Source organism: Girardinichthys multiradiatus, chromosome 23 (assembly GCF_021462225.1).
Source record: "Girardinichthys multiradiatus isolate DD_20200921_A chromosome 23, DD_fGirMul_XY1, whole genome shotgun sequence".
Lineage (NCBI taxonomy): Eukaryota > Metazoa > Chordata > Actinopteri > Cyprinodontiformes > Goodeidae > Girardinichthys > Girardinichthys multiradiatus.
This window is the reverse complement of record NC_061815.1, coordinates 35,188,169-35,214,659: the sequence shown is the minus strand read 5'-3', so window position 1 is coordinate 35,214,659 and position 26,491 is coordinate 35,188,169. Positions and strand designations below refer to the sequence as shown.

Here is a 26,491-nt window from a genome sequence, read left to right as displayed (position 1 = left end):
GTTGGCCTGCTTCATGTTGTCAGACAGGTTTGGCTTAAGTTGTGGGTGGTGAAATTTCAGTTCAGCTGTATAAAAAAATTCTAGTTACCTCACGATTTTAAAAAATGAGGCAATTTCATATAATCTGAAAACTAACATTATCTCGTCTGATATCAAACATGTACGTATGACCAAGATGCCAAAACAGACAATTTTTATATGGGAACCACTAAGGAGCAGAAATGTGCTCAAAGTCAATGTTTGCAAAAGTGTTATTGCAATAAGAAAGTAAAACATTTTGAGCACTACAAATGTCTGTCAAGCAGTGGGATAGAGCAGTTGGCTTCTAATTCGTAATATACGTAATTCTACTGCATTCAGCCTCAAAATTAGCTCATGTTAATTTCTAATCTTTCAAGACAACTAAATATTTGTTTGATTTAAGATTATAAAGTCCTGCTGTAAAAGTCTTTTGTCAAAGCTTTAGTGAAAACTCTGTAAACTGTGATGAATAATTCAAAGAACACTATCATTTTACTTGAGATAACCTCGTTGGGTTGCCATGGTAGGAATGCATACATTATTCACTGGCTGAGTCAGTGTGACTGTAAGGCAGCTTACTGGCTCCCAGTCGTTTTTAGATCCCTTCACACAGCGAGGATTAAACCTGGTTTTAATCCATGGCAAACTAAATACTGTGTCTGAGCTGGATGTTCACCTCCGAATGAGAGGGAAGGAGCTGGAGTGGAGTGTACTGGACCATGTAATGTGGCAGAGGTGTTCCAATGGAAGGGACAGGAGTGATGGCAGGACAGGAGAAGCCACAGAGGCGGGTGAGGTTCCGGGTGGCTTCAGGGAACAGCGGCCGAGTGTTAAAGGAGATGTTCAAGGATGAGGGGCCCTCAGACTCCCTGGATTCAGACTGCACTAGCATCTCAGATGCCGAGCGGGCCAGCACTCCTTCTACGACTGGAGAGATTCATGGAAACTTGTATGGATACCTGGGCTCAGAGCTGGACGACAGTGAGAGTGAACCCGATGAGCTGCTCATGTACGCAGGCGCCACCAAGGACTGGATGTTCACAACCAAGAGAGTCAACATTATCAGCAACAATGGGACGGTTCGAGGGGTCAAGCATAAAGTCAGCGCAGGTCAGGCGCTCTTTGAGAATCTTCCTAATGGTGTAAGTACCTCTTGGGATTAATCACATTATTGCCTTAGTGGCTTTAAGACAATTTTCAATCTGAGTTACAGATGGAAGCTACAGGCCTTGCAAAAACTGGGTGGAGGTTCACCTTCGGACAGGACAACAACCATAAACATAACGCCAGAGGTACAATGTAATGGTTTAGATCAAAATATATTCATGTATTAGAATGGCCTAGTCAAATCCAATTTAGAATCTGTGCCAAGACCTGAAAAATGTATTTCACAGATGCTCTCCATCCAATCTATCAGAACTTGAGCTATGTTAAAATTAAGAATGGGGGCGGCGCTGGTGGTGTAGGGGCGAAAGCGCGCGACCATATACAGAGGCTACAGTCCTCGAATGGCGGCTGTCTCGGGTTCGGGTCCCGGACCCGGCGACATTTACCGAATGTCTCCCCCTCTCTCTACCCCTCTTTCCTGTCTATCTACTGTCAAAAAATGGAAAAATAAAGGCCACTAGTGCTGAAAAAATATTTAAAAAAAAATAAAAATAAAATTAAGAATGGGCAAACATTTTAGTTTACATAAGCAGAGATTGTAGAGTCATAACCCTAAAACCAGCAGCTGGAGGTAGTTCTACAAAGCAATAACTTGAGCAGGTTTATTACAATGAATTGTGCACTTTCACAAATTATTTGTTTAAAAATAGAGACCAACGTACTTTCTGTCCACTTCACAGCTACTCATCCCTCTGTGATTGTCACACAAAAAAATAAAAAAACACATTGATGTTGTGGTTGTAAAGTGACAAAATGTAGGTTGCAATTGTTTGAATACTTCTGCCAGGTATCTTGTACGTAGGTGTGGAGCCAGAACAAAAGCTCACAACCGAGGATGAGGTCACAGAACAATTAAAGATTAATGATGCATTTCACTAAGTGTTTCAGGAGAAACTAATCAGGTTATTGAATTCAGCACTGCTTTCTAGTATCACAGCACTGTGTGCTGCATGTCCCTCTAAAGCAACGCTGGGCCTGTGTGCTAAGTCATAGCAAACAATTCACTGCAAAGCAGAATAAGACAGAAAATCTTTTGTTAAGACAGAAATGTGAGACAACAGACCCAACAATACAGTACAGATCTGTCCACAGACTGTCAAGGAATTAGGACAGCTCCATGCAATATTGCTAAAGCAATTATTCATGCAAAGCATGTCCATAGTAACTGTTAATTGTACATACTGTACAATACATGCACATCCTTTCAGTGGGTTAACACTTTTTTGTTAAAAATCCTTTTTTATTGCTTTTATATAATATTCTAGTTTTTGGTAAAAACAGATCTTTGGTTATCAGCTATAAACCATAATCATCAAAACTCACAGAAATAAACGCTTTTCTGCTTTGAGCCAGAGCTGCTAAAGTTATTTATTTTTACAAATGCCAAAATGGTGAGTGAGAGATTTTTGTTTTTTGAGCATTTATTAGTACTTCTTTTAACTTGGAAAGCTTGCTTATACAAGGATTGTTATACCTTTTAACAATTTGATTTGAGTCCAGATGATGTCATAGCTTTATAAGCTTCTGATTAGTTAATTCACAACATGTAATTTCATTTGAGACCCAGCTGTGAAAATCTGAATATGAATAAAGTAAAAAATTCTCAAAAATGATTTCTCTTATTCTTCAGGCATTTAGCACATATACATTTTGACAATCCTAACCAACCTGAAACACTACAGGTTGCATTTAATGTCAGATACTGAGGAAAATTGTGTTTTTGTATAGATCTTATATGGATTATGTAAAAATCTGGTTTCAGTTGTCATTTTAGGGAAAAGATCAGGATCCTGATTAGATTCAAGAGTTGAAAGGAAGCATTTTATTTCTGAAGAGTGTTTTCTATGCATTTAGAATATTTAACCCCCCTTTTTGCAATTATTTTATTATTTAGTCTCTGTATCTTAAAATAATTCTAAGTGTTTGAGTCACCGTTTGATTTTTCTGATATTAAAAGCATCATAAAGTTCCTTCTTTTAAAAAATGACTTTAAATCTTGTCATTTTCTTAGAGATAGATCTGACCAACATACAGACGAACACTCAGAACAACAACTGAATCAGTAAAAGGTGTTTTATTTACAAGAAGTGAAACTGGAACGTGAAAGGGTAGAATCGCCAACTGCATGAAAAGAGGGGGAAGAGAACTGGTGAAAACAAGAACTATAACGTTGCGGAATAAACGAGAAGTAGTTGAACGGCTTACTAAGTGAGTGTAGTCAGGTCACCAGGGGTAGAGGGAGTCGGGACCCAGGTATGCGAAGAGGAGAAAGCCAGATGGTTTTACTTGAGCTGTAGAATGAGTTCTGGTGAGTTCAGGAGTTAATTCAATGTTCAAGTACTTGTGTGGGAGGGTGGACAGGTTACGCTTCTGCCTTGGTTCAGGAGACGGAGGAGAACAGGAAGCTGCCAGCTTTTTAATCAGAAACAAAATCCAAACGAAATCCACCAAACATCGTCCAGAAACTTCTGGAACCGAAGTCAAAGTTCAACGAAGAATGATCAGTGAGCTCAGGTTTCTGCCTGTGAAGGAACATAAACAACATCAGCTTAGAGACACAGAACGAAGCATAGCTTAGAAGTGGCTGAGCTGTTTCCACGGAAGACAAACACTTTGGCATCGAAGTGCTGGCAGCCTCCTGCTTAAATACTCCTCCATGCAATCAGCAGATCAGTCTTACCTGTCACCCAGCACACCTGAGAAACTCCAGCACCATCTGGAAACTGAAAACAAAAGTGCAGACAAAACACAAACACACACTGAACCCACAACCCCGACAAATCTAAAACAACTACTAATGAAAAAACTCATTAGTGTGGGGGAAAAAAAACACCCAAATGATCCTGCTTACTGTGACGGCCTTAGCAGGGACAGTTAATGATTTAAGCTACATAGGCAGTTTCCCAGGGTGCTGTTAGATAGGGAGCAAACAAGGACCAGATACAAAATGGCATGCCCCAAACATGTTTTCTGTTGCTCTTATGCAAGTGAAGTGCTGTGGTCGTCCCCTGCTTGCTGCAAAGAATATATGCTTTCTGGAGGACAGTACTGCATTTTATGCCCTTCACAATTCCAGATAATTCCTTGCATTTGAATTGATTGGGGGCAGCAAGGAGAAAGTGTTCACCCAACACATTAGAAACACAATCCCCAGTGCAATGCAGGCAGGGATCAAAGTTTAAGCTATACTGATAATGTAACCTTACACTTTTGTGTTTTCTCAGATGCATTTACCACTTGAGTTTGGACGTATAGTGATCTACACCACAAGTTTTCGTGTGGTGAGGACAACTTTTGAGCGCTGTGAGCTGGTCAGGAAGATCTTCCAGAACCACAGGGTGAAGTTTGTGGAGAAGAACATCGCCCTGGACAGCGAGTATGGGAAGGAGCTGGAGGAGATGTGCAGACGTGTGGGTGAAGCTCCCTCACTGCCAGTCGTGTTCATTGATAGACACTACCTTGGGGTCAGTCCCACATACTGTTTCATAGCAGCACCAGATGTTGGTTTCTCGTGCTTCTATACTTATGATGGATTGAAACTTGTTTTGCAGGGTGCTGAGAAAATACTTGGCATGAACGAATCAGGGGAGCTGCAAGATCTACTGACAAAAATCGAGGTTGGGTTTTCCCGCAGACAGATCATGAGATGATTAATTACACATTGTGGCCAAACAGATGAATTTCCCAAGAATGTGTTTCTGCCAACCTCTTAGTTTGACGCCCACAAACAATCAATAATTCAATTATTTCCTTTTAGATTTATTGGCATAATCAATGCACCTGTTAAATGTTTTTGTCCCAAAGCATTAAGGTAAAGTGCGAACAGGAACAATCAGCTCCTCTCACTCAGTGTCATCAATAAAACATGTGCAAAACTAACTGAAAGTTACATACACATCAATGGCCAGGCATCTATAATAGAGGGTTTATTTATTCGTTCATTCAAACACACTAGCACAATGAAAATGACTCCATGGTGTGAACTGCAATCCCAGAAATATATATTTCTGTTTCCCTCTTGGCTGTTGCTGGCCTGTCTCATCCTTCGTTTTAATTCTGAATACAGATTACCACCAAAAAGGAACAAAAACCGGATCCAAAGTTGCACAATGACATTTAAGTCATAGTTTTTTAGCCCCCAAGGGCCACTAGAAGGGTGTCCCCCTGAAAGGTCATGCATACACAAATTAGCCTAAAACTGTCCAACAACATTGGTGAATGTGTTTTTACAAGCATGAACACAAACTATTGTGAATGTTAATTCTGTTAAACATTAAGACACTGACATTTTGGGAAATGCACTCATTTTCTGTGTAGTGGATGAGGAGAGGATCACAGTGTGCCCTGTCTTTTAAATGTTAAACTACTTCAATAAGATAAATAATGAGAGTTTACGGTGCTATAAAAAGAATGAATCATTTTCAGCTTCATTTCATTTTGTCACATTACAGCCTAATAGTATTTTGTTGGGATTTTATGTGATAAACAAACATAAAGTTATTCATAATTGTGACATAGAGGAAAAAGATACTTGACTTTCAAATTGTTTTAATAATAAAAATCTAAAGTGTGAATTTTTTCCCCTGCCCTGAATCATTTATAGGAAAACTGTGTTGATTACAGCTGCATGGTTACCTGCCATTTAGCTCCACCCACCTTCCAATCAGCTCTGACATGCTTCTCTGTCCCTATTGAAGAAAAGCATTCCCCACAGGATGATACTGCCACCGCCTTTATTGACAGTGTGGACTGTGTGTTCAAAGTGATGCAACATGCTAATTTTCTGACCACATATGCTGTGGATATAAAAAGTGGACACACCTCTGTTAGAATGCAAGATTTTTGTGACATAAAAATCAGACCATGTTAAAATAAAATCTTCCTGAGTTTACAAACCACCGTGCCCTGCAAAAAGCCATCGGTGTTTTACAGTTCAGTAAAACGATCTGATTACTAACACTTTTTATTTGTTTTAGTAAACAAATGAATGGTCTTTGTAATCAGATGTCCCTACCTTTTTGGACAGATCAGTTTGTGTCTGCCTTTGAAATATTAAGATGGTAATTTCTCAGAACATGTTCAAAGATATGATTACATCTTGTTAAAACGTTCACTCCATTTAAAAAAAAAAAACAAAAGAAGAAAATCCAGCCTTTATTCACACATGTAACATAGGCACTGTTGATTTTTTTAATTCAATGTCCAGAAACTAAAACTACATTTTCTCCATATCCCAGAGGGTTCAGCATCCCCAGACGTGCCAGACCTGCGGAGGCTTCGCCTTCATCCCGTGCTCAATGTGCCATGGCAGCAAGATGTCCGTGTTTCGCAACTGCTTCACGGACTCCTTCAAAGCCCTAAAGTGCACTTCCTGCAATGAGAACGGGCTGCAGGCCTGTGCAAGCTGCAGCCAGTGAGGATGCTGTGTGCCTGGACCAAACATCCCACTTCAGGATAAAAAACAGGAACCTGAAATGGACTGCAACATGAGCCGTGAAACACACCACAGCAGGTATCCTTCTCCATGGCCATTATCATGATGAAAACTGGAATTTCTAATAAAATCTGTAAACTTTCTGATTGTCTGTGTGTCAGTCAGGTTTCACAAAACAGTATTTGATTTGTAAATATCCACTGAAGGGTCATGAACTAGCTAGCCCTCTGGGAAATTTAAGCTTGTTAGTCAGGAGGCGCCGTAATGAACAAATCTCTCGTCACTAATCCTATATCAGACACGGTTGGATAACAGACACTTGGGACAAACAGCAGAAGTCAAGGGCCCAATTTGCAGACAGTCAAAGGCAGCAAGCTGGAATTTTGCAGAAAGGGAAGCACAAAAATCTATTCAAGTTCAACCCTAAACAGTAACGTTAAAAGCTTTTCAAGTACGTTTTGATGCAACGCGTTACCACCACAGAGGCAACATGTAAGCCTCAGATCACAGAGTGATACACTCCTGGTGTTGATTTCTGTTTATTTTGATTATTTTGACTTACAGGTAAGGAAAAAGCCAAATTAAGTTTCTGAGAAAATATAAATATTACATGTGGGCCTACTGAAAAATATATCTATGTACTGCACAATATATGGAGTCTTACTTGTGTGCAGCATGAAGGCGGTCGACCTGTGGCTCTAAAGAAGTTTTAATGCAGCCCAAGTTGCTCTAATAGCAGCCTTAAGCATGATTACATTGTTGGATCTGATGTCTCTTATCTTCCTTCTACCAATAACCCATATAGTTCTCTGCGGGGTTTAGGTCCGCCCAGTTTGTTGAAGTGTTCTAAAGTTTCCTAGAAAACAACAACATGGGTTTTGGACTTAATAAAGCTCAGTGGATCAGCACCTGCAGATGAGATCCCCTGCCTCAACCTAGACTTCAAGCAAACTTTATTCTGTGGCTCTCGACTCTTCTTTGAGACTCTAAGACCTTGATTTCTAAATGAAATGCAAAATAAGACCTTGGACCACTGAGCCACAGTGCAGTTCTTGTACTTCTAACCATTCGGACATCTGCTTTTGAAAAGTGACTTAACAATAAGGAGTTGCTGCTCATGTTTCAGCTACATCTATTTGTGGTGGCTCTTGAAGCTCTGACTCCAGCTATAGTCCACGTCTTCTAAATATTCCTCAAACTCTTGAATGAGTGTTGCTTCACAATCCTCAGTTATCATTGCTGCCCGGGCCCATTTTTCAAACACTTTTTCCTACCACTTTACTTTCCATTAAAATACTTGGATACAGCACTCAGTAAAATGCCAATTTCTTTAGCACTAACCCCTCGTGGATGTTTTTTTTTTTTTTTTTGGCTTTTGTATACAATGCCATTGATTGACTGCTGCTTTCAAGTCAACAGTCTTCTCCATTATTGTTTAGGTCACAACATGACATTTCTGTATTAAACACATTTTTTTTTTATTAGAGAAGCTGAATTTTAGTTTTTTTTTTTATTAACTGTAAGCCAAAATCAGCAAAGTTAAGAAAAATAAACACCTGAATTATATCACTCTGTATATGATGAATCAGTAGAAGTTTCACTTTTCAAATATATTCACATTATTTGAGATCTGCCTGTTTCAGCCATTTTGAATGAACCTCATTTGAAAGCAAATGAGCAGTATTTAAAAGTCCTTGGGTCTTTGCCCAGTAACTTTAAAGCAGTAGAAGATCATAGAGATCAACTATTTCAATGTGCACTTTCCTTCAGTTAATCATCTGCTTTAGGCTCTTTGAGAATTACCTTATTTTCCAAGTAAACATGCATTTTTTCATAAATTTAACCAAATATGCTGTGATTCATGGCAGACAGCTGGTAAAAATAGAAAATTAGGTTCTATGCTAAGTTGTCTGAAAAATATGTGTAGACAAAGAATCATCCTTTCAGTTTAGGATCCTTCTGATGCTTAAAGGTTTCATATTTCAGAGTCAGTTTGCTTAAAGCAAACACACCACCAAACAACAGGTTAGAAGTTGAAATAATCAATAAAAACAGGCTGAAAGTCAGATTAAAAGTCTGAAAGACCCCAAGAAAGCCGGAAGAAATATGGATCAAGGCTACTTTAAAAGACTGCAAGAAATACTGGATTTTGGGAAGCAAAATATAAAAGAAAGAGGAAGGATATAAGACCTTTTGTGCACAATACTACAAGATTAATTTAAGTGCTAGAAAAATGTGCATAATTAAGCCATGATCTGTTGATGAGCAAATGTTGAGTGATCAAATAGATAAAATGAGAGCAAGATTCAAGATTTAAATGTAATGATATAATTCTAGTTTTGAGGAAAAACATTTTATTTTGTTTTCAATTTATCATGATGATATCATGCTGTTTTTTGTTGCATATCTGTCTGTCCAACGTTATTTGAGGCCCTTAAGACAAATTTTGAATACCACGGTCCTCCTTTCAAGTGAGGTCAACACCCACCAACCACCACAGCACCACTGATGACGGTTTAATATGGTCCATCCTTGATCTTGTTTCAGAGGCACATTTAACACAACTTATTTTATAGTTAATAACTCAGCCAACAAGGAATCCTTAAACTGACTGTATGACAGAATCACACCACTCATGATAAATAGTACTCAGAAAATAATGTTTTGAAAGGCAACAGTTTTAAATAAACCATGCAGGTCACTAACTTACACATTTGGGCAGTCAGGTGTGTCTGAAGAAACCAAGTTTAATCAGTTTTGCTTAAAACCAGCTTCAGTAAACTGGCATTTACTGGCTGAAATCCCTTTAACATTTACAGTATGCATAAAATATGAACTTCACAAAAGACAAGCAGTACAATGAATTAGGATTAATAACTATCAATATGAAGATGTACAACTAGAATTGGTATTACTGCATTGATTTATTACTTTAACAAATTCCAATTTTAAATCTAAAACATTTCAAAATTTTAGTCACTGTGTGCCAATTTATTTATTTTGGTAAATAAACATTTTGATAAATTATGGGTATAAATCATGATGGATTCATTAACAGCACGGCATTCAAAAACAGGCACTATCACGGGAAATATTAAATAAATTAAAACATTCCTGCTGAACAGATCATGAATATCTGATCATGGGGGTCAGTTAGTTGTGCCACTGCACATAATCTTCATTTCTCTGAAGAATACCGAAAATAACTTTACATTTGTGGATGTCAAAGTGGTTACAAACTAAAACATACACAGTAACTACAAAAGTACTTAATTAGCAAAGAGGCGAACACAATCAGCATTTGAATCTCAAAGTAGGCTAATTCTAAACACACAAATTAAGATTTATAACCTGTCTAACAAATCAAGTGCTTTTAGAGGTTTTTGGAGGTGCCCTAAGCATCGGTTTAGTTCGCTTATGCCTCGGGCCGGTTCTGGTTGGCAGCAGTTCTGGGGTTCAGCGAGGAAACGCAGCGAAGCTCTCTATGCTGTCATAGCCCTGTACAATGCTGCTTGAACATGATTAGACAAGGCAGCACCGTAAAGAGGCTAAAAGCGTAGAGCAGGGTGGTGGTGATCAACATGATGATGATCCTACTTCTTCGAGATGGTCCTCTTCCACCTGCGATTCAAACCAAATGAGCGACCATTATTAAAACTGTTTATTTAGCTACAGAAGGCTTGTTCTCCTCGTAGGCAATAAAAGATGATGACAAAAGCCCGCAGCTTTAACTGCATTAGGAATTGTGATATTCTGGGGTTTGTGTCGTTTGACGTGATGGAGAAAATGTGAGACTCGAAAAATGTAGGTTCAGTGCGCCCCCATCTGTGGGGTGATTGAGATGAAAAAACGGCAGTGGGGGGGGGGTTAAACAGAAACACAAGATGCATCGAGGATTTCTCACAAACACTACTCTGTTTACAGCCTACAATAAAATGTATTTATAAGGGACAATAAAAGCGTCATTGTTAGCGCTCGGCTGCTGGAGATGGGATGATGTATGTTGGCAATCAGCAGACGCGTCTCGACGCTCTTCTAATCTGCGATGAGCCCTGATGATCTGATTGCTATTTTTTATTCCTTAACGTTCTCAAAGCGAGCATGTATTGTGCGAAGACGGGGTGACATGAACGGAAAAAGAGATGGGCTGTGGCACACCTGGGAATGGGAAGACGAGACATGACAGTGATGATGCGCGCAACACCCAGAAATGTTCACACAACAGTCAATGGTTAAAAACCTGCAATGGTGGGATCGTCCGCAATGCGTCCGCTCTCCAAGGATCTGCGGGGGGGGGGAAAAAAAAGGTCATTTCAGTCGAGTAATCGAGCGTGGTCCGGCCGCGGTGCTGTGCGTAATGTTTTTGAATGGTCGGTCAATGCGCAGGCTGGTTGGAAATGAATGTTTTTATTGACGTCAGCGTACAGGCTAGTGCCCCCCTCTCTCATCTCCACAACGGCTCCATCTAATGGCTTTACATTCAAGTCAACCATCTGAGGTTCAAACAGGAAGCAAACCCCCGATCTGCTAAAAAAAAACAAAACAGGAGGCTTGAAATTTGATTAATCGTATGTGACCCAAGATGTAAGCATCTACAGAGCACAATCTCTCACAGCACAAACGACTTGCTCGCATTAGAGACAAATATCCAGTCATTAGTGATAGTCTGCAAGGCCAAATTTATGCTCTGTCAACATGGGAATTAATTTTTCTCAGACACTTAAGGTACCAAATGTGCCTGAGCGTCTACTAGGGGACCTACTTGGGTTTACTAAACACAACTCTTATTGGCAAAACCATACAAATTATAACTGAATGTCAAAGTGATGTTTAGGAAAATCTGTACATCTAGTTCCCATATGGGTCCCACTCTCGGGAGCATCAAACCTAAACAGGCAGGCCTTGCATGTTTAAACCCAACTTACATGTGCATTAGGCCCCCACATGGACTTTCCTCAGGCTCTGATGGTCTGATGTACTGGTCCCAATTAGGATTGAAAAATTCCACCCACATAAGCAAAATCTGATTTTCTTACCTATGAATGTAAAATAATCTGGTCAAATTGCACAACAAATCTAGGACCCATATGGGTTGCACTTAGCACCCAGGGTTGTCTTGCATCATACCTATTTAGCCAATTAACAAGGGGTCAATATGCAACTTGTGGAGAATGTCATGCAACATACAAGACATGATTACACAAAATTCAGAAAAACAGAAATATTGAGAAGACCATGTCTTAAATATTTCTACTAAGCTAAAATGTATTTGTGGGCCAAAAAATTATTTTGCTCTGGCTCAATGAGCACCAAGTAGACCTAGGAACACAATTGACTTATTTTATGGGTCCAACTTCAGTTTACATCAACAAACATGGTTGAGCACTATGTGCAAAAGATAGTCACTTCAAATTGCACAAACCATCTAGGGCCCATATACCCAGAGTTGATCTATATCAAATTTATATAGGCAATTAAAATGGGGCCGCTACATAATTTGCATAACATACAAGATTAAATTGCCTTTCTTGATTCAAAGTCCAAAAAGACACAAACATTGAAAAGCTGACAATGACTTGCATATTTAGACCAAGTCAACATGTGGGCCTTATATGAATTCTTCACAGACTTGCTGGGCACTTAGTCAGCCTGGGGTCCAACTGGGGTTAATGACATGCAATTCATATCAGCAAACTCTGTTGTGCATTCTATATATACAGGGGTTGGACAATGAAACTGAAACACCTGTCATTTTAGTGTGGGAGGTTTCATGGCTAAATTGGACCAGCCTGGTAGCCAGTCTTCATTGATTGCACATTGCACCAGTAAGAGCAGAGTGTGAAGGTTCAATTAGCAGGGTAAGAGCACAGTTTTGCTCAAAATATTGAAATGCACACATTATGGGTGACATACCAGAATTCAAAAGAGGACAAATTGTTGGTGCACGTCTTGCTGGGGCATCTGTGACCAAGACAGCAAGTCTTTGTGATGTATCAAGAGCCACGGTATCCAGGGTAATGTCAGCATACCACCAAGAAGGACGAACCACATCCAACAGGATTAACTGTGGACGCAAGAGGAAGCTGTCTGAAAGGGATGTTCGGGTGCTAACCCGGATTGTATCCAAAAAACATAAAACCACGGCTGCCCAAATCACGGCAGAATTAAATGTGCACCTCAACTCTCCTGTTTCCACCAGAACTGTCCGTCAGGAGCTCCACAGGGTCAATATACACGTCCTGGCTGCTATAGCCAAACCTTTGGTCACTCATGCCAATGCCAAACGTCGGTTTCAATGGTGCAAGGAGCGCAAATCTTGGGCTGTGGACAATGTGAAACATGTATTGTTCTCTGATGAGTCCACCTTTAGTGTTTTCCCCACATCCGGGAGAGTTACGGTGTGGAGAAGTCCCAAAGAAGCGTACCACCCAGACTGTTGCATGCCCAGAGTGAAGCATGGGGGTGGATCAGTGATGGTTTGGGCTGCCATATCATGGCATTCCCTTGGCCCAATACTTGTGCTAGATGGGCGCGTCACTGCCAAGGACTACCGAACCATTCTTGAGGACCATGTGCATCCAATGGTTCAAACATTGTATCCTGAAGGCGGTGCCGTGTATCAGGATGACAATGCACCAATACACACAGCAAGACTGGGGAAAGATCGGTCTGATGAACATGAAAGTGAAGTTGAACATCTCCCGTGGCCTGCACAGTCACCAGATCTAAATATTATTGAGCCACTTTGGGGTGTTTTGGAGGAGCGAGTCAGGAAACGTTTTCCTCCACCAGTATCACGTAGTGACCTGGCCACTATCCTGCAAGAAGAATGGCTTAAAATCCCTCTGACCACTGTGCAGGACTTGTATATGTCATTCCCAAGACGAATTGACGGTGTATTGGCCGCAAAACGAGGCCCTACACCATACTAATAAATTATTGTGGTCTAAAACCAGGTGTTTCAGTTTCATTGTCCAACCCCTGTATATGAAAATCAATCTAAATTGCACAACACATCTAGGTCACATATGGGTCCCACTGTGCACCCATAGGTTTCTTGAATCAAACCTAGATTGGCAGTTTGCATGAGGCAATGCACAATGGCAGCCCATATGGGCCCCATATGTAAACATTGACTGGGTAATCATACAAGTTACATGAGAAATGTCACCGATCATAACAAAAAGGAACCACAAAGATTCAATAAATTATTCTGAATTTATTCCAAGTCCTTCAGCAGCAACAATATCACTAAAATATCTACCTACTGACTCCTTCAAAAATATACATTAACCCATTGTCCATGAACAGAGCCTTATGACTCCAGCCCACCTCCTGAAGCAGAGCACAAGTTGTGGCAGATGTTTCTGAGCTGCAGCTGTGTGCCGACACAGAATAAAAAAAAAATTGCACATCTATGCTTAGAGATTAATCAGCATTAAAACAGGGTTTCATTTTCTTAATAATTTACCATATAAACACAATTTACAGGCTAACGGCAAGAATTGTTATCAGGAAGCCTTTTGCATTTGATGAAAACCTGGACATTACAAAGTTGTTTTGTGCTTTTTGTTGATAAAGATGAGAAAGGGATGGAACGCTTCGCTCCCCACTCAGGGCTTCATCTTTGGAGCAATACAGTCATTTTTCATTTCCACTAGAAATCAAATGAGGAACTTTACACCCATTTAATTTGCATATTTTTCTTTAAGTAATAAAATCTTCCCACCATTCTTATTACAGAACCAGCAGCACTAAGCCATCTTCAAAAAGGTTGTATATTGAAAGAAAAAAATAGTCTAACATTGAGCCTTTAAATAAGGTTTGTTTAAATATGCAGAGCTCTGGTTTCCTTGTGAAGAAAACACTACCACTGTGGTTCACACGTAAGATTAATGTACAAGCTTAGTAATTGATACTGGTCCTGTTCTGAGTTTTGACCTTGTTAAAATCCAGAAACAAACACGGAGGAATGTAAGCCAAAGCAAACAGTGATTGGTTGGAAGGATTTCTGTTTAAATTCAATGAAATGTTTGACAGTCTTGTTTTCTGCTACAATTACTGTTCAAACACATGGCGTGTTTCTGCTTCGGGACAGATCTGGAGTAAGACTTCAGGTTTATTTGTGGTGGAGATGGTCAGAGCTGGGGGGCTGGAGGACTGTGGAGGTGGGCTTGGCTTTGTCTATTCCTTCTTCTAATGTTCTTTGTGCGGCAGGATGCTTCCTTGGCTGAATCTGAGTCACTATAGTATCTCCAAGTCTACGTGGCGAACATCTGGGTTACGTTGCTGCAAAAGAAATAAAAACTATTACAAATAAATCTGCTCATGATATACTTTATGATGTAAACATTAGCAAAACACACATGCTTCAAGTTATTTTACAACAGATGGGACAACTTCATCCCCCACTACCTTGAGCTCTTTCTCCAAGCGATCCACCTCAGCCCCTAAAGTGTCAATAATGTTCTCGCCGTGTTTCAGCATGAAGTTCTCCAGCTCCTCAGGGGTTTTCACCTGCTGAATGTCCTGCAGAAACAAAAACAGAAACAATCCTATGCGTGAATGATCTATTTTAAACCAGGGTGTTTGCTGTAAAAAATGCAAACATTGTAAACAGAAAAAACTTGTTGGAAACTGGAAATCTTTTTATTGTCTGCAGTGGGGAGCGTGTCTGTACATGTGTGCATGCTGAATATTAGCCAAGGCCAAGTTTTGTTCCTTTAGTCTCATAATATCTGACATTCTGATTGCGTATGTTTTTTTTTAATCTAAACAGTTTGTATGGAAGCCCTTCTAATTTATGATTCAACTTATTAAAAATGACATTGTCAAAAATCATAATAAATGCATACAAAACATGTGTTTAGAGTTTTATACACTAACTGGAAAAGGGCCAACAAAATCTTTTTCAAACATAAAGGAGAAAATCATGACAAAGGATCATGTTTGTAATTATAAATAAATCTACTAAAAATGAAAAAGTGAATACTTACGTTAAGGATTTGGTCGATGTCTAGTTTTTCCAGATAAGACCGTGTCACCACTCGGCCATCGAAGTCCACCTCAGCCTTGAAGCGCACTTTACTCAGCCCCATATCTGTGGCCTTTACATCATGGATGGCCCTGTGTGCAACAGACACAGCTGCAACACATCACTCCAGTACGCAAAGTATTTCTGCCATGCAAACGGTGACAATCAACAGTACAAAAATATCTGGAAAGCTTTATTTCCTAAAGGAAAGAGTTTTGCTGAAATTTCAAATTTGATGAAGGCAGAATCAAGTAACAAAGGTGGCAACAAACAAACTGAGACTCAATCATTGAATACAGAGTCCTCAAAAAAGTCTGGCAATGCTGCAAATATTCACCTCATGTGACAAAGTGTGAGAAGTGGCAAAGACTTGTCTGAATTCACTGAACCATCCCTTTGTAGCGGATAGCTGGCTACGAATGCTTTAGGTTTTTCCCCAGGAGGGATTATTTTTCAGACAAAATATGCCACGTATGTCCACTCTTATAAAAACAGAGTGGTTTCTTTTAAGTCTGCATGTTTTCATTAAAGCAGAGCTTCATTGTTACTTGGTAAATCCTGGATTTATTACAACTTACAGGAGAAAATTAAAGCATTACGTTGCCATAACCAGGTACATCAAAGTGTCATGTTCTGACCTTACAGCCGGGTCGTTCTCCAGGAACTCTGTGAGCTTCTGCACCTGCTCCGCCTGTATGGAGCGTCCCAGCAGGGCCTCTGTGTTGGTGTAGATTAGGAACGCTGAAACGGCGCCCAGCAACGTGCCCACGCCAAGAGAGCCCAGACTGTCATAGTACGGGTTACCTGGGACAAGTACAGTTCGATGCTGAGGTTTTCAGGTGAAGAACAAAAATTCAAACAATGATCAAATGGGCTGAAGATATTTTTTTCCAGATATGAAAAGCACCATTCAGAACAACTATTGTTTTTGCTTACCTGTGAGTGAGGTGAGACCCATACAACCAGCAGCCATGATGACCCCCAACACGGCAGCGGCATCTTCCAGCAGCACCACATTTGTGCTGGGGTCTCGACTCTGCATGACTGCACACAGGAGACAGACCAAGATTCAACATGTTTTTACACAGCAGCTCATCATTCACATCATGTTCTCTCTGATCGGCTGTGGACACCAGTAACAATTATAGGCAACACAGAGTTGTGTCCATGAGTGGCAGTCTGACAAGTTGAAATAGTTTGCAAAGATAACTGGTTGTAATATCTGTGTACCGTCTGAACATAGAAATCATGAAGTTTATCTAGTCTAACACAAACACATCCTTTCGATATCATTAAATGCCAAATGTGCATACCATATTCATAAAAAGACATCCCATGCTGTTGGGCACTCTTCTTTATCTCATTAATGGCAACTAGTAAGGTGGCTGAAAAAGAAAAACAAAGATGTTTTAATGCAAAATGCGAGATTTCAGCTAAAAAGAAAAAAAGTACATATTTTATTAATGTAACAAACCTCCTTCAGAAACCAGAGAGCCCGCCAAAATACAGTAAGCCTGTAAAATTAGGATTTAAAATGTTTTTTTTTCTTTTGTTTTTAGAAATTCAGACTTCCAGATAGCAGTTAACACAGACACTTACCCAGAGCAAAGACTCGATTGGTTCTGGGTGCAGTAATCCCATAATGCCATGGTACCAAGAGAGGCCTGCCCCCATCATAAAAATGCCCACTCCACTGATGAGGGAGGCGATGTAGCGCATATTTGAAAACCCGTACCTGAAACATGAAGTTTAGACTTAGACCAACAATATTACAAACACATGCTCTATCTGTGCATACTGACCGAAAAACAGGCTCCTACAGATTGTTTATCACAAATATTAACACTTTTCCAGACTATCAGAGTGTTCCGCGCCTTTTAACTCAGTTTATAAGTAGAATTAAAATGTTCACCCTGAATTTCATGCAGATGTTTTCAAAATGGTGAGGGTTTAAATATGTAACACAAAAAATCTGCAGATACATCTCAGTAAAGTAGAGAATGTGTTCTGATGAGGCTTGTTTGTCAGATTAAAAAGTACCGTTCCAAAATAACCTTTAAGCAGGTATTAAACACACTTTTCATTAAGCCCACGTTTCTGTATTAAAAAAGTTTTTTATTGGTCTGATGTAATTGGAAAATTGAGGTTTTCATTAACTGTAAGCAGAAAATCATCATTTTTAACAGAAATACAGGCTTGAAAACATCAATCTGTGTGTGATTAAACTATAATGTGTTTTACTTGGTGAACTGAGTTACTGAAATAAATTTACTTTTTAATAATATTCTAATTTATTGAGAGTCAGGGAGGAAACACAGTGGCAGGAATGGATGAAAGGACAAACCCATAATGGATGAAAGGACTGTTGGACGGTTAAACCGATGGATGGATGGATAGATAGATACAACTTTTAAAAAAATAGAAGGATAAAAGCCTGAAAAACACAAATTGTTTCCATACAAAGCTACTCGCTAGATAAATTCAACTTTTGCTTGAAATCTACGAAAATGTATCAAGTCCATGTGGGTATTTTGTTCATGAGGATAAAAATTAGACTTGTGTTGCTCATTAGGAGTCTCAGTAACTCTGGTGGTTACTGCGGTTGATGCAGAGCTTTCTTCTTGACATCTCTAACAGAGTTTGCAGGCATAATTTCTGTTCAGTGTGAATCCATTTTCAACAGAAACCCGCACTGAGGCCCACAGGTTCCTTGTCCAGCACAGATGCTTCCTGGCCCATCCGAGGTGATGACGCCTGGCTGTGTGGTCAGCCATGCTTGCGGGTCGTCTAGCACACAGACCATGCTAATGTTAGCTGTTTTGAATGTTCTGATATGACACTCATGTGCTTTTCCCCTGTCTTAAAGCTTTTGGAGTTGAGTGGCCTTCACCATCTGTATCTGCAGGACACTTGGAACATGCTGATGAACAATGAAGTGTAGCAAAAGGACATCTACTTCTATGCCTTTCTGTGATTCTTTGACTCCGTCTGACGCCACCTGCTGATGACGCTAGGCTCAGCGACGACTTCCCTCTGAGAACATCCTGCTTGAAGCTTCGTAATGGCCAGGAACTGCTGATCGATTGTCAGGCGTCATCTCGGTCTCACGATGCCAATACGTGAACAGTATGATTAAAATTAAATAGAAACGGTCACTGAACCAGAACATTTACTGGTTGATTCGTGGATTGGCAGACATCTGTGATCCAGCAAGAAGTATTGAAACATGGAACAGTTGCACAGTTGCATTCAGAAAGTTCAAAAAACGTCAAATTAAGCTCACCTGTAACAATTATAGTACATTTTAGGTGCATTCTCTGTGCTTCATCAGAAAGCCAAATATCCCTTATTTCTTGTGAGAAGTCCATTTCCTCTTTCAGTGATTAAACATTGTTTTTTTTGTCAAAAAATAAATAAATGAAATGGCATTTTTCTTCTAGAGTGCAGACACCGCCTGTTTAGTGTTTCAAGGAATAAAGCTTCATCAAAATATTTCCTAAAAGTAAAACCTGTGTAATTACTGGTTTAATTTAAAACATCACTTTTGCTCTTTCCTGACTTGGTGACGGATCCTTCAGTGGCAGACCAAGAACCACACAGTTTTTAGTTTATTTGTCATAGAGGTGTGCTGCTTACGGGTGAACGGCGTCCGGGTTGCGGACCGACTGGCTGATTCCTATAGCGAGCAGAGCCTGGTTGCAGGTGTCGGCCAGAGAGTGGATGGCCTCAGAGAACATGCTGGCTGATCCAGTGTAGACCCAAGCCAGAAGCTTGAAGAAGAAGTTCAAACCATTGCTGAGGACATAAAATACAGGTTTTTAAAGCACCCAAACAGGTAAGCATTTACCATACATATTTGCTTAATTCAATAAATGTTTAATTCTCTGGGAAGTTTTAATGTTTTACAAGAATGCTTTGGAAACAGATCTCACACTTAGACTGGACCTCTGATTAAATTACTGCTCAACTTCTTAGGTCTCGTGTCGTCCTGCTTCATGTGACCGCACGTCTTCTAACATAATCACCCTAATCATATAGGCACCAGAAGCTCATGTGACAGCAAGTTTCCAAGATCCCACCCATACAGTGGGGAGAACAAGTATTTGATACACTCCCGATTTTGCAGGTTTTCCCACTTGCAAAGCATTTAGAAATCTTTAATTTTTATCATAGATACTCTTCAACTACGAGTGACTGAATCGAAAACAAAAATCCAGAAAATCACATTGTGTAATTTTTTTAGTAAAGGTTTGCATTTTATTGCATGACATAAATATTTGATCACCTAACAACCAGTAAGACTCTCACAGGCCTGTTGGTTCTTCTTTACGAAGCCCTTCTCTTCTCCACTCATTACCTGTATTAACTGCACCTGTCTGAACTTGTTATCTGTATAAAACACACCTGTCCACACACTCAATCAATCAAACAAACTCCAACGTCTCCACAATGACCAAGACCAGAGAGCTGTGGAAGGACATCAGGGATAAAATAGTAGACCTGCACAAGGCTGGGATGGACTACAGGAAAATAGCCAAGCAGTTTGGTGAGAAGGCAACAACTGTTGGCACAATTATAAGAAAATTGAAGTTCAAGATGATGGTCAATCTCCCTCAGTCTGGCGCTCTATGCAAGATCTCACCTCGTGGGTCTTCAATGGTTATGAGAAAGGTGAGGGATCAGACCAGAACTACATGGCAGGACCTAGTCAAAGACCTGAAGGGAGCTGGGACCACAGTCTCAAAGAAGGCCATTAGTACCACACAACGCCGCCATGGATTAAAATCCTGCAGCACACACATGGTCCCCCTGCTCAAGTCAGCGCCTGTCCAGGCCCGTCTGAAGTTTGCCAAAGACCATCTGGATGATGCAGAGGAGGAATGGGAGAAGGTCATCTAGTCTGACGAGACAAAAATAAATCTTTTTAGTTTAAACTCCAGTCGCCATGTTTGGAGGAGGAAGAAGAAGGATGAGTACAACCCCAAGAACACCATCCCTACCGTGAAGCATGGAAGCGGAAACCTCATTCTTTGGGGATGCTTTTCTGCAAAGGGGATAGGATGACTGCACCGTATTAAGGGGAGGAAGGATGGGGCCATGCATCTGGAGATCTTAGCCAACAACCTCCTTCCCTCAGTAAGGGTACTGAAGATGGGTCGTGGCTGGGTCTTCCAGCATGACAACGACCCGAAGCATACAGCCAGGACAACTAAGCTCCGTAAGAAGCATCTCAAGGTCTTGGAGAGGCCTAGCCAGTCTCCAGACCTGAACACAATCGGAACTCTTTGGAGGGAGCTGAAAGTCTGTATTGCCCAGCGACAGCCCCAAAAACCTGAAGGACATGAAGATCTGTATGGAGGAGTGGTCCAAAATCCCTGCTGCAGTGTGTGCAAACCTCGTCAAGAACTACAGGAATCGTCTGATATCTGTAATTGCAAACAAAGGTTTCTGTACCAAATATTATGTTTTTCTGATGTATCAAACACTTGTCATGCAATAAAATACTAATTACTAAAAAATCACAATATTATTTTCTGCAGTTTTGTTTTGGTTTCTGTCACTGACAGGTGACCTATGTACCTATGATACAAATTAAAGACTTCTACAAGGTTTGCAAGTGAGAAAAGCTGCAAAATCAGCAGCGTATCAAATACTTGTTCTCCCCCCTGTATAGTTTCATTTAAAAACAGGCAGACTTATTGTTTTTATTATAGAGCCATGTATCGTTTTCCTTCCCCTTCGCAAATATTCAGTACTCTGTGTTGATCCATTACATAAAGTCTCCATAAAATACACTGAAGTCTGGGGTTTTAATATGAAAAAAATGTGTCAAAAATTGAGGGGTAAAAGTTTAGCAAGACACTGTAAATGAGTCATCTGGACCTACTGAATTTCTAATAGTCTTGAACACGTCTTCCTTAGTGCGTTAGTCAAATATTCAAAAACTATTTCAGTTTGCAATTATAGAAGGAGAAAAGTAAATAAAAATTGGGACATAAATATAAGTAGGCAACCCTAATGAGGTCCAGAGGTGTTCAGTATAACAGGTAGGCTTGTTAAGCTGCACCATTTTAAAGTGAAGTTTGTTGACATCAGACTTCTTCTCAGGAGTCTTGGGTGACTCTGCCGATCCCTGAACTCCTCTCTGTAATTTAACACCACCCACTGTGTGTGCTGCAGCTCAGTAAATATGAGACAAATTCTCCATAATTCAGAACTAAGGCAGACTGGTAAGACAACAACAACCAAAAACTTACATGCAGATGGCCACCATGACCACCTTCCCTGGACCTTGTAGAAATGTTCCCCTCTTGCCGGATCGTGGCTTCAAGAAATAAAATAAAAAGTAAAATAATAAATGGTTTGCAACTGACAGTTAATTTTAGAAGATGGTGGCTTCTTATCATTCACAATGCATATTATTTCTAAGACATTTTAAACCATATATAACCATTTTATTTGACATTTTGTCCCTATTGTTGTTCTCTCAAAAGGCAGCAGGCTTCATGCATCTGACCAAACAAGCCAGCAGCGTGTAGAATATACCACCACATACCAGCCATGTACAGTACAGTCACTCAAATAACACCAGCACTGTACAGTAAAGGGGGAGGGGGGGCATGAATATTGTTGTGAAAGACGGAGTGACCCCTGTTATCGGGACAAAGGTCAGTCAAAGATACCTAGGTATAATTAATGCAACTATGGCATGCAGGTAGAAATGTTAATCTTTTACTTTCAAAGCTAATTTGGTTATCAATATTAACGGAGTTTTTATTAATATGACAGTGTCACATTACAACATTTCAAATTGCTCTATTTTGAATGTATAAAGCAAACAGTTCAATAGGAATTTACAGCAGGTGTTTCTACAGCGGTCAGGCTTTAAATACAGAATCTACAAAAAATAACAGTGGGATGGAAAAACAGATGAATGGTCATACACAGATGAGTGGGCAGATGACAAATGGATAAACAATAAACGGATTAATGGATAGACAGATAAACACATTGATAGAACATGGTGGTATGGGTGCAGCATTTAAATGATGAGAAAGGAAATAAGGTCTGGAGTTTTAAATACTTTTCCCCACTCAGTTTTCTTTTTTGCAAACTTATCCAGAGTTGGAAAACACAAAAAATATGAAATTCACAATTTTTCCAGATTTATTTTTTTTTAAAAGTGAGCCAAAAAAACAAGATCTCACCTTAGTGTTTCCCCAGAAATCTTTGTATTCCTTCAACAGCTGCTGATTGCGAAAAATATCTACAGATAAGCAGACAACAGAACAAACAAAACCAAAATTAAGCTTTTTATATAACAAGGAAACAATACATAACTATAACTGAGAAAACAACATTTCTGGCACTCCAATTAAAACAAATTTAATTTGGGGGTTTCTAGACAATTTTGCAGCTGCAAGGTGTGCAAATATAATGTGGGTATGACTCTGAGTTTAGATCTGGCAGTTTAAGTACTGTCTCACTATATCTGCAAAGCTATTGGAACTGTTTCTTAGCTGGCGCCTGAAGAGAATGTTCTCTACAATACAAAATAAACATATTTTAATCATTTTGTTTTTTTCATGCGGCCGTTATGAACTGAAAAAACTTCATGCTCTTGTTTGATCCACAAAGAAACCAATGTTAAACCTACTCTCTTCGTACTCTCTTTCCACTTCTTTCCTGAGATTCCTCTCTCGGGCAAGAGCTTCATGGCTTCCCCACACATCTAGTGCTCTGATAGCCAAAAAAGAAATGTAATCATAAACCAACATAAAAGAAATATGCAGGCCAATGCTGGTTTGACAAACGACTTGTTTGAAGAGATATGGCGCCGTTCTCTGTGAATGTTTTGAGGTGTAAGGGTTTCGCACTAACTTGGCCTCCACGTCTGACCGCAAAAACACAGTGAAAGCCTCTGTGTCGTCATGGGGGCTTCGCCTTCTGATCTTTCGGAGCTGCTCCAGATCACTGCAAGCACAGAAAGAGGAGGGCCATCAATTTTAAAACAGAGTTAAATAAAAATGTCAGCAGGTTTTGTTTAAGATAGCTGCAACAGTACGCTCAATTATTAACCCCAAAGAAATTTGTAGGAAAGCAGATGCACCTAGAAATAAACAGGTTTTCAGCTTTACATTATATTAACAACAAAACAAGACAAAGGAATTACCTTGGTTTGAGACAGAACTCGTTCATGGCTCTGACAGCGGTGATAAAGTTGTTCTGAGTGTATTTGGCTCCATACTCCCTTTTCTTGAGGACAGCTCGAACTGTGTGTAAAATTAGAGAGCAATATAAATGACAAACCGATTTTTTTAAATAAAATATAGAAAAATATAATGTAAACTACAAGCTATCAGGGAAACCCTATTCAAATTTGATACGATTGATGTACAAATGTAACTTATTACCTTTGACTTGAATGGTCTCAGCTTTCATCAGCCCTTGGAGTGCTTTCTCTATGCGAGTGAAGATATTAATTTAGATTCAAATCAAGCTTAAACGTTCATGATTAGATTGCTTTGAAGTGAACGACACTAACCACTTTTTATATGGAAATGTTACCTGATGAAGTTGGGGTGACCTTTGCAGCACCAGATGTCACCTTCTCTGCTGGGGGGGCTTTAGCTGACTCTGATTTTGGAGGACCATCTTTACTATCACCAGAGGTAGAGTAGTACTGCACCTGGGTCAGCCCCAAAGATGCCACACGGGAGTCGGGAAGGCTGAACCATGAGCCATGTAAGCTTCTACTCTGCCGACCTGTGAAACACAGTGGGCCGTTAAAGGTAATATCCCGGGGTGTTTCCTTTTCACTAAAAGATTTACAATGACAACCAAAACACAGCAGGGTAATGAAATATGGATCTTCACCACAGGCTTTTACAATAAATCTAGTTTTAAAATGCCTACTGAGCTGCTTTGTGCTTATTTGGATCAATGACATCACAAGAGGCACAAGGAGATTTTGATGCAGATTCTGAGCCAGGTTGTGGAGAGTCAAACCGTGTGATAACCCTTGGTAAAAAATACCATGTTATGATATTACAGTATTTATGCAAGAATATAAATAAAAACTAAAAAAGGAATCTAACTTATTTTACTTAAAACAGAAAAATAACTTTTCATATTGCTACAAAAACAATATTACATATTGATTATTATAGCTACAATAATTATCAATATAGGGTTCCACAATATTGGAAAACCATGCAGCTGTGACAGTATTCAAAAATATCACAATAATGTCACAATATCCATTGTGATAAATCCATCTTTTTTGTCATTCCTCACTTTCTTAACCGTGCTTCCAACTCGCTTGCATGACCTTTTAGCATTTTGGTCACAATAATATGCGTCAGGTGAGGGCATCTACAGCATTGAGACTGCAAAGTTTAAGTATGACTATACATTTGAGATTTATTTTGCAGCCCTACTATATGTATTGTAGTTAGGATATATAGACTAATGCAAAATAATCTGAATGAACACTTGAGAGATTTAGTTTTTTATTTTCAGGAAAATCGTCTTATTGGACAGAACACTATACCATTTTACCATTCTGCTTTTTATAGAGCAACACAAGTAAAACAAAAGCAAATGTTTCAAACTGACACTTTTTTCTTTCTTGTAAGAGAGATCTAAAAAAACTACCTCGGAATTGATTTGAAACACGAAAAACTGTAACTAGATGGCTTGTGTGGTGTCAGGGAGGGTAGATCATCTCGATTAAATATCAAACCACAACAATAAAGGAAATAAAAAGTGGCCGTGAAGTGTTCTTCGTGTGACATAATAGATCGTAAATGAGTGGTATTAATCTAACAGAAAACTTTGGCTGGGAGCCAGTTGCCTTTTCTTTTCCCACACAAACAACCTGGTTGAAAGCAGAAATCACAGTAACAGGTCGGGACGCTCACCTCGGGGGAACCACTGGTACAGGGAGGACCTGTGCTGCAGGGACACTCTGCAGAAGACATGCCATGGTCTGTGGGCTAGGCCGGGGAACATCCTCTCTGCAACAGGGCTCGGTGTTGGGAGTGCAGGAATTTGCTCTGCAGATTCACAGATAGTCCGGTCACAGTTGAGTTAGCATTACCAGCCTGCCTGCCAAACTTAACCTAACACCATTTCGGATAGATTAACGTTGAAAATTACCCTCTCCGATTCAGACAATGTCATTAGTTAGTTACGTTAGTGTGGCTAAAAACAAACTAACACGTTAAACGAAACTGACGGTTATTGTAAATTGAAATATGTATCATTTGGCTGGGAATTGCAGCTTCTGCTCCTAAGCTAGCTCCGTTCGGCTCCGATTAACCGACCCGGTGGAAACACAGCTACTCAGCTAACTAGCATGATCAGCTAACATCGTTAGGCTCGGAAATAACAGGTGCTCTTTAACATCTAAATTAAGACAATAGATACGACTGAGTACCGGGTGCTTCTATAAAAATATTGATGAGAAAAGGAAATACCTTTCTACGTTGAAGCTTGCTCGGCATACTGTGTATCCATGTTACGAATTGATCGTAAAGCCGCCTCGGACATACGGTAAAAAAAAAAACTACAAACATCGAATCACGTGACCTATGAGAAAGTCCTGCTCCATCCGGGTTCATTGAGGAATCTAATAATCTCGCGATATTCTGTATTACCCTGCGCAACAAGCTCGTTTGTTCTTTTTCTTTTTTTGTGGACATTATAGATCAATCTTGCATATTTGGCATCACAAGAACACGAAGAAAAGGAAAACCACTACTAGAAAAGCACGATTTTAATCTAAAATAAGTACATTCTTATAAACTATGTATACAGAACGTGATCCATCC

The 26,491-nt window shown here is 39.7% G+C and overlaps 2 protein-coding genes and 2 long non-coding RNA genes across 5 annotated transcripts; 1 reads left to right on the top strand and 3 right to left on the bottom strand.

Moving 5' to 3' along the window:
* The first annotated feature begins 639 nt into the window (after positions 1-639).
* grxcr1a (glutaredoxin and cysteine rich domain containing 1 a) lies at positions 640-6,765 on the top strand. 2 transcript variants are annotated; one of them, XM_047353413.1, is made up of 5 exons: positions 739-1,163; positions 1,235-1,313; positions 4,413-4,652; positions 4,740-4,805; positions 6,426-6,765. In XM_047353413.1, exons 1-5 carry the CDS (start codon positions 871-873, stop codon positions 6,603-6,605), a joined length of 858 nt encoding a protein of 285 aa, XP_047209369.1. In that variant the 5' UTR covers positions 739-870; the 3' UTR covers positions 6,606-6,765. The 2 variants fall into 2 exon arrangements, with proteins under 2 accessions (XP_047209368.1, XP_047209369.1); XM_047353412.1 differs by lacking the exon at positions 1,235-1,313 and having other exon boundaries at positions 640-1,163.
* Positions 3,248-3,856, bottom strand: LOC124860266. Its single transcript, XR_007036307.1, has 2 exons — positions 3,394-3,856; positions 3,248-3,309 (listed from the first exon to the last, which is right to left on the bottom strand). It is a non-coding gene; the product is annotated as an uncharacterized LOC124860266 (long non-coding RNA).
* A 2,584-nt stretch (positions 6,766-9,349) lies between the features above and the next one.
* LOC124860267 lies at positions 9,350-10,997 on the bottom strand. The gene is made up of 2 exons (XR_007036308.1): positions 10,863-10,997; positions 9,350-10,243 (listed from the first exon to the last, which is right to left on the bottom strand). It is a non-coding gene; the product is annotated as an uncharacterized LOC124860267 (long non-coding RNA).
* A 2,824-nt stretch (positions 10,998-13,821) lies between these two features.
* On the bottom strand, positions 13,822-26,294 carry slc30a9 (solute carrier family 30 member 9). The gene is made up of 18 exons (XM_047352798.1): positions 26,138-26,294; positions 25,580-25,714; positions 24,225-24,422; positions 24,071-24,118; positions 23,830-23,929; positions 23,538-23,630; positions 23,314-23,396; positions 22,865-22,923; positions 21,914-21,981; positions 19,293-19,451; positions 17,256-17,391; positions 17,131-17,170; positions 16,970-17,041; positions 16,593-16,700; positions 16,295-16,460; positions 15,619-15,748; positions 15,038-15,151; positions 13,822-14,911 (listed from the first exon to the last, which is right to left on the bottom strand). The coding sequence occupies exons 2-18, from the start codon at positions 25,668-25,670 to the stop codon at positions 14,867-14,869; spliced, it is 1,710 nt and encodes a 569-aa protein (XP_047208754.1). The 5' UTR covers positions 25,671-25,714; positions 26,138-26,294; the 3' UTR covers positions 13,822-14,866.
* Between the last annotated feature and the right edge of the window lie 197 nt (positions 26,295-26,491).

Excerpts from the sequence above, each read along its gene's own strand:
- grxcr1a (XM_047353412.1), top strand. The coding sequence starts at position 765 with ATGGAAGGGACAGGAGTGATGGCAGGACAGGAGAAGCCACAGAGGCGG. Across the intron at positions 4,653-4,739 it reads TTGATAGACACTACCTTGGG|GGTGCTGAGAAAATACTTGG; the intron begins GTCAGTCCCACA and ends CTTGTTTTGCAG. Across the intron at positions 4,806-6,425 it reads ATCTACTGACAAAAATCGAG|AGGGTTCAGCATCCCCAGAC; the intron begins GTTGGGTTTTCC and ends TCCATATCCCAG.
- slc30a9 (XM_047352798.1), bottom strand. The coding sequence starts at position 25,670 with ATGTTCCCCGGCCTAGCCCACAGACCATGGCATGTCTTCTGCAGAGTG. Across the intron at positions 22,924-23,313 it reads GGAAAGAGAGTACGAAGAGA|ATATTTTTCGCAATCAGCAG; the intron begins GTAGGTTTAACA and ends GCTTATCTGTAG. Across the intron at positions 16,461-16,592 it reads GGGTCTCACCTCACTCACAG|GTAACCCGTACTATGACAGT; the intron begins GTAAGCAAAAAC and ends TACTTGTCCCAG.